The 8,187-nt window shown below is 40.7% G+C and overlaps 1 protein-coding gene across 1 annotated transcript; it reads right to left on the minus strand.

Annotated features, from left to right (window-relative positions):
* Window positions 1–20: 20 nt before the first annotated feature.
* On the minus strand, window positions 21–6,154 carry LOC127384832 (interferon-induced protein with tetratricopeptide repeats 5-like). The gene is made up of 2 exons (XM_051619802.1): window positions 6,055–6,154; window positions 21–2,071 (listed from the first exon to the last, which is right to left on the minus strand). The coding sequence occupies exons 1-2, from the start codon at window positions 6,057–6,059 to the stop codon at window positions 634–636; spliced, it is 1,443 nt and encodes a 480-aa protein (XP_051475762.1). The 5' UTR covers window positions 6,060–6,154; the 3' UTR covers window positions 21–633.
* Window positions 6,155–8,187: the final 2,033 nt, after the last annotated feature.

The raw sequence follows: 8,187 nt of genomic DNA on the forward strand, positions 1-8,187 counted from the left end.
AATGATACCAGAAGCAATAGTTGATGAATGCAATGCTCTTTAATAGTGCATAATAATAATAATAATAATAATACACATTTTGTAAGCTTTCCAAGAAGTGGTTATTTTTCCTAGTTAAATAACACACAAGTAGCAAACTAAACAACTCTTCAACAAAAGCTTAGTTTAAATAACACACACACAGAAACATTTAAAAATACTTGAAAAAGTATCAGAAATTCCACTTGTGTGTGTAAGCATGCTTTTCAAGTGGGTGGATTAAATGATACAGTATGATTCCCTTTTTCTTAGTAGAAAGTTCCAGAGTATAAGTTCTGTGTTCTACAAATCATCACTTAAACACAAATTTTATTCTAGCATTAGCACTGAAGACTAAGATAGCTTAGCTATTATTTGGTATTTCTAAGCATGCTCTCCATTGGTAAATAAATTAACAATCATCACCTGCAATTTCTACATTATAAACAGAAGTGATGCCATCAGATGTTTCACCTGATTATAACTACAATCTTAAAAAGAAAAAACAACAAACATGAGTGGCAATATCCTTGGATTTGGGGTTGGTGAGGGGTTTTTTGTTTTGTTTTATTTGATTTTTTGGTTTTTGTTCTATGGGAAGGATTTTTTGGAGCTTCAGCTTGAGATGGAAAGTCGTAGTTCACATAATGCACTCAGATAGTCTTCACTGTCTGGACACAATTCAAGGGCTTTCTCATAGCACTCAATTGCTTCATGTTTTTCACCATATAGATTATGAATGAATCCAAGTGTACCAAAATCTGTTGCATCTTCTGAACATCTCTTAATTCTCTGTTCCAACAATTTCTTCAGCCCGTATCCACACCTCTTTCTTGCATAAGAATCATTTTCAATTTTCAGTCCTTTTAGGTAATACCTAATGGCTTCAGATTCCGATTTTCTATGGAAACGCTGAAAATTGCCATAGTGGTAGCAGAATTCTTGTTTATCATCATCAAATAGAATATGTATCTGAATTGCCTTCTGAAATGTCTCTTCTGCTTCTTCATACCTCTTTTCTTCAGTATACATATTTGCTAGATCCATAAAGGCAGCAAAAAATTCTTTCTTTTCAACAGTCGCTGTTTTAAAATGAAAAGTCGCAAGTCTGATGAGTTCTTTCACTTGTTCTTCAGGTGGATATCTTGTAGCTCTTTTCAATTGCAACAGTTTTCCTCTGTAGCAGAGTCCTAGCTGGTGATGCAAAAAGGCAGATTCTGGTGTCACTGCTAGGGCCTTTTTCAAAATCTCCAGTGCCTTGTCCATTTCTCCTTTCCTTCTGTAAAATTTAGCTGCGTATCTCAGCAAATAAGGAAGATCTGGGGTTTTCTGCATTGCTTCTTCAATGTATCTCTCCCCTTCAACAGCTCTATTTAAGGTCTGAAGTTTTAATGCAAGTAATGCTATAATGGATGTATCTGTTGGATTCAGCTCCACTGCACGCTTCAGGGGGTTGAGGGATAGGCTTACATCATTATTTTCTCTATAAGAAAGTTCCTCCAGGCGATACATTGCTATTGCATACCCAGCATTAAATTCTGGGTTGTTGAGATCATTCTTCAGAGCATTTTCAAAGGAATTTTTTGCTCTTTCATAGTATTTTCTCCCAAATGCTAACAATGCCCATCCTTTCTCAGCACAGATTTCTGGAAACTCACTCTTCCATTCAGCAGTACTTGAAAGCTTTTTGCAGCTGTTTCCCACTTTGCTTGCATAGGTATGAGCTTCTTCATAATTCTCCATGTGGTAGTAGATCCAAGCATAGTTCCCCCAGGTAACAAGACTTCTCCTGGGAATTTCATCTGGATGATTTTTTTTAATTTCTTCTTCAGCTTTCTGGAGATTTCTTAGGGCTTCCTCATTTGAATTCTTCAGGTGGCATACATAGGCTAGTAGATTATAATTTGAGACATTGTTTTTTGTGAAAAACTCAGTCCGATTTTCTATTCTTTTCTCTAGGCTATCTAGATCCGCATCCTGCTTCAGCAAAGTCCATGTAAAATGACATTCTAGCTCTAGGAGGGATCTCTTCAAGGAATTCCTGGAAACAGTACTAGAAGAAAAAAAAAGAAAAACTTAGACTTTTTGCTACTCTTGTTTTTAAACAAGGCATGATGTACTTCAGAAGCAAGCAACACCTCAGCTGGTGCCACTAGTCAACAATAAGCCACAGCTGTAGGAAGCCTTTGTCTAAAGATCTGAATATCTTTATTTTATTATTAGTTATTTCAGTAGTTATTTCTTTGCCAGTGTACGAGGGCAGCAACAGAGCTGGTGATATGGATGTCAGAAAGGAGAGCTAGTCTCTGTGCTAAAACTGGCATATCTCTGAGCTTCAGGAATGTACTACTTCTGCTGGGAACAGTTCACAGAATGTTAGGGGTTAGAAGGGACCTCGAAGGTTCATCTAGTCCAAACCCCTGCCAGAGCAGGATTACCTAGAGTAGATCATACAGGAAGGCATCCAGGTGCGTTTTGAATGTCTCCAGTGAAGGAGACTCCACAACCTCTCTGGGCAGCCTGTTTCAATGTTCTGCCACCTTCACAGTGAAGAAGTTTTTCCTTATGTGTTTGTGGAAATTCTTATGCTCCAGCTTGTGCCCATTGCCCCTTGTCCTATCATTGGACATCACTGAGAAGAGCCTGGTTCCATCCTCCTGACACTCACCATTTACATATTTATAATCATTAATGTGGTTGCCCCTCAACATCCTTTTCTCCAAGCTAAAGAGACTCAGCTCCCTCAGCGTTTCCTGGTAAGAGAGATGTTCCACTCCCTTAATCATCTTTGTGGCTCTGTGCTGAACTCTTTAAAGAAGTTTCCTGTCCTTTTTGAACTGAGGGGCCCAGAACTGGACACAGTACTCCAGATGGGGCCTCACCAAGGCAGAATAGAGGGGAAGGAGAACCTCTCTCTCGACCTACTAACCACACCCCTTCTAATACACCCCAGGATCCCATTGGCCGCCTTGGCTACAAGGGCACATTGCTGGCTGTCACCGTTTGACTCGGGTCTGACAACAATGCTCTCGATCCCTTCCTCCTTCCACCCAGGTAGGGAAGGAGAGAGAGAAAAAGAGAGAGACATGGCTGGATTGAAAACTAAACTACACAGCTTTAATTAAACACTAATGATGTAAGAAAATATATACAATTATATACAGATATGTTCAGGTATATGCAAAAGCCTCTTGTCTCCCCCAGCAACTCCCACAGCACTCCCCTCAGCTGGAACAGTTCTGAGAAATCCTGGAGTTGCTGCTGGAGAAAGTGGAGAGTGATGAGGGTCAGGAGAGCTCGAGCCTAAGGGTTGACGGTGATGGATGGACGGAGTCCTCCCCGGACGCCGGCCATGGATGAAAGAGAAGGGAAGAAGAAGAAGGAAGGAGGTTGTCTTCTTTGATCTCTGACCTTCCTCTGAGCTTACGTAGATATATGGAATGGAATATCTCTGGCCAATTTTGCTGTCTGTCTAACTCAGCCTCCTATGGGGGGGTCATAGATCTCCCCATAGTGTCTGAGCTGGCAGAGTAAAGGTGCAACCTTGAACACCCAGCAGTTAGAAAAACGTTCCAATGTCTTATCAGCCTAGCTAGAACAGAATGTTGCTAGTTAAAAGAAAGCTCACTGAAGAAAAAAAAATGAGTAAAAAGGGAAATTGGCTTCATCCTGGCTCAAACCAGGACACTGGCTCATGGTCATCCTTCTGTCCACATGGATCCCCAGGTCCCTTTCCTCTACACTGCTCTCCAACAGGTCAGTCCCCAACTTCTACTTGTACATGGGGTTGTTCTTTCCCAGGTGCAAGACTCTACACTTGCCCTTGTTAATTAAATTTCTCCCTGTCCAACTCTGCAGCCTGTCTAGGTCTTGCTGAATGGCATCACAGCCTTCTGGTGTGTCAGCCACTCCTCCCAGTTTAATGTCATCAGCAAACTTGCTGGCAGTGCACCCTGTTCCTTCATCCAGGTTGTTGATTAATATATTGAATAGTACTAGTCCCAGTACAGATTCCTGAGGGACTCCACCAGATACAGGCCTCCAACTAGACTCTGTCACATTGACCACAACTCTCTCACTTCTTTCCTTTAACAATTGCAGAATCCTACCCAAAAGAGGTAATAAAAAACTTCCCCCAAAATACAGAAAAAGTGTTATAGTGCCTTTCTAATGTCTGTATATTTGATGGATTTTATTATTAATTTCATTTTTAATGTGCTGCATTTTCAAAGGCTTGTTTGTTACCTCATGGCACCATTTTTATGTTATGACTATACTGATGTATCCAGTAGCTGGCTCCCATATCCCACCAGTCCCCCCAGTTTCTGACACTTGGGCATACAGCCTCCTGAGGGTGCAAGCCACGCCGCTTGCTGACCAAACACTCACTCACTCGCTAAACCTGTGGATTCCCAGAAGCTGACTTTTAACATCCTTTAGCTGGTCAGGGATCTCTCTCTACTCAGATGCCTCACCTCTACAGGCAGACACGCACACACACACGCATACCGACCAGACCCTGTTTACATGCAAGTGGTCCTTAATACCCCCTTTTTTTACTCTATAGTTCTCAACATTTATTCCTTCTGAGATCCCTTGTTTCCCTGCCCTTGGTCCCCTACCCAAACATCCCATAATAAGTCTCCCACAATCCCCCAAAATTTTCCCTGCATCCTGTAACATCTTACGTATTCCTGGGTAGTTCAGACTGTCAGGCTCTCCTTTGGGCCCCTGGTGCCGAGTGTACCCCCAAGCCTGTGGAGCTGAGGGTCTCCTGGGGCAGCCTTGGCAGGGCCAGGTGGGGGTTTTTTGTCCCCCTGTAAAACCTAGAGGGTCTAACAACCTGCCTGGTACAACGTGTGCTGCCAATCAACTGTACAGTCATGTGAAAGAGAGAGATGTCTTTTGTGGAAAGACTGGAAAATTATGAGGAAGTGAATCAAGGACGAGTTGGAGAGCAATTCTTAAAGGTTCTGGGACAGTGGGAAGGACACTGGGGAAAGCAACACCAAATACATGTTTCCATCCAAACCATCTGACACAGAGGTACTGGAGGAAGGTCAGATGAGAAAGGTATTTATAAATGCTGTTAATGTGTAAGTTTGTTTTACAGACTTTGCCTTTCTCAAATAATCTTCTCTGCCCAATTGATGTTTTTGATTGTTATCAACAGCAGTTCTTACTTAGAAAGATGTATGTAAGGTAATTACAGTTCTTTGGAGTGAAGGGTAATTGAGCATAAGTTCCTGTTATTATCACACTCTTGTTAGAAACCTTCAGCTACATGAAAGTACTTCAGAACAGATATTGGCTTCCAGATCAGCAGGAATAGCTTGAAGCATTTAAATGGGTCCCATTCCATTAAAAATGAAACATGTTGGATTCTGCTGCTTCAGCTGAGGACCATGACAATGTCCATGGTTGAAAACAACAGTGAAGGGTAGTTAATGAAAAGATCTTTGAAGAAAATTAATATTCATGAATGCCACAAAGCTGGGTTTCTGATGTAGATTAGATACAGTTTAGCTTAGTTGGACACATAACTGGTAAATGCCATTTCCAAAGTTGTAAACAGCTATTTGAGTGCCTGTGAGCCTCTGTGCATGCGTGACAGTCCAGAAAATTTTACGCCTCTCTTACACTCGAAGCTGCAGCCCAGAACTGGCACTGCTGTGTTTGTTGGTCCTCACAGTAGGAGGGATCAAAAAGTAAATTCTCAAATGCATCAGTGCCAGTCACTCGTTTGGCTGGGCACCACCTATGGCTGTAGCCTGGATTTCATCCCTAAACTGCATGCATACAGTTTTTCTGACTGTCAGTTCTGTTCACAGAGACTACCCCTTGTCACAGAAGCAATAACATTGTAACATTCAATAGCATCTTTATCTTGATTATTCCAGTAAATATTCTGTAAAATATTTTCTGTTGTTTGGATCCCCAAAGTCCCTCACTGCTTACTTACATTTATACAAATAATAAACATTACTTCTTCTGGCATAGCAAAAAAACATTTCAGTGACTGGGTTGCTTGCTTACCTCATGGTTTTCCTTCTTTTCTCACTTGTCTTAACGTAGCTTCAAAGCCAAAGGAGTTCTGCTCACTGTTGTTATGACTCCCCTTTTATGTGCTTCAGCCCTCACGTGATCTGGGAGTAATTTGGAGGAAAGCAGAAAGTGAAACTTCAACTTCTGTCTGAATCTGTAAAGAAGCAGGAACAGCGGCCAGTAGGGGAATCGAAACAGGAACACTAAGCTGCTTTTCTATTTTTTTCAGCCCAGCCTGGCTCCATGCCATGCATTACATCGTGTTGCAGAGAATGTGGCAATAGCTCCTAACAGCTCCCAGCACTTACTTTGTTCAAATCCAGGGATATCTATTATAAGGAGAATATTTAAGACTAGTATAAACTGACCTGGTTATCATGCATATGCCTGGGAAGGGTCATTTCCCCCTCCTGCCTCTGGTGATGCTTCTCTTCACATTTTTGCATCACACTAAAACAAATCTGTTTTATTGGTATTGTGTCATCCACCATTCGCATGACGTCTTATTGTCCCTGCCTGCACTCATTTATGTCCACCTCATGTCTCCACATGACAACTTCTCTGCTGTTGTACCAAAGTTGTATTTCTCTGTGCTATGTCATTTTCTTGGTGTCCTAAATATCCATTCTCACCTAGAAACACTGCTTGTTCCTGGTGTCTACATAAAACCACAGTGGTACTGGAGCACCTATGGGTATTGATTAGTGGTCAGAGTCAACCAAAACAGAGAACAGAATTCCTCTCTATTACCCCCCAGCCACTCTCACAGGGGAAGATAAAAGGGGAATAAGGAAGAGAAGCTTAAAGGTGGGTAGTTAAAACTAGAGCAGGTCTAGTAGAATGGGAAAGGGATAGTAACATATGAATAATCATGACTAATATGCACATATATGTGAAGTCCAGTTTCAGTGATCACTGATATAAACCAGAAGTTCCTGGTTGGAAAAGCTGACACAGGAAAACAGTTCAGGGTCCTTTCCAGTACTCAGTGAAGTCAGATCCTGCAGACAATATGGTGTGTTGAAGATAATGAGTGCAAGGCTCTGTCCAAAAGGTTTGCCAGCTGAGTGAAGGGAGGCAAAAGGAAGAAGAGCCAGACTTTTCTGCCCTCCTGGCTGTTTTAAAGTATGGCAGAAAATGGGAGGGAATATCAACGCCTTCCTGTTCTGCCCCTTGGATCCTTCAGAGTCCTAAACATCCTCTTTCTAGGTTGTCACGTTAATACCATAATATTAGCCTATGCTCCCTCGAACCATGACAGATACAGACAGATCACTGATATTTAGTTAAAAAGAATAAATAGATGCAGACCTGGCTTAATAAAATCAATTTTAAGAGTAACAAAGGGATGAGAGAAATAGTATCTAACATAAGTAAAGATGCTATATATAGTAAATTTGCATGTAACCTGAAGCTGCAGACCAGTGAAGAAAGAGAAATGCATAAAAGCATGTTAGCAAACATACTAAAAATTACCTAAAGTGGATCCTGGGGAGAGGAAAAAGAAACTACCACCATTATCATCATGTTTCTTTCATGATGGGCCATGTGACTCTCCAGTAGTCAGCAGCTAGTGATCTAAATGCCCAGAGGAGCAATTTCTAGGGGAAGAAATAGAAACTAAGAAGTGTGTGTGTAACAATACAAACTATAATATTGCCATTTATTTAGACTTTTTCTGTAAGTTCTTTATTACTATTTCTTTTTGTAATAAATAGATACAGACTAATGGCAATTCTTGAATTAGACTAAGAATATAATTAATTAACAAAAAATTATTGTCTTTACCTATGTATATAGTTTGCTTCCTCTTTATCCATAAACATCACAGAACCACTCTCCGTTATTGAATCCATTCAATTTTAAAATGTGAAAGCATCTTGTTAAAAATGTGTAGTTAGATAGTGTCTTAAGTATACATAGGTTTCTTGTCCCTGCTTCTGTTCTAGGTGTCTGTTTTCCATGGTACAAACTCAATTCCTAGGTACCAGCATTGCTTAGTATCTAGCTTGGCATATATGAGAAAATTAAGGAATTTTCCTTCTGGAATGCAAAAAATTGGCCTATTAACCATATTTTTACAAATTTAGTTGCATCTGTATGATTTGTTTGAACAAAAATGCT

This window comes from Apus apus, chromosome 4, assembly GCF_020740795.1.
Source record: "Apus apus isolate bApuApu2 chromosome 4, bApuApu2.pri.cur, whole genome shotgun sequence".
Classification (NCBI taxonomy): domain Eukaryota; kingdom Metazoa; phylum Chordata; class Aves; order Apodiformes; family Apodidae; genus Apus; species Apus apus.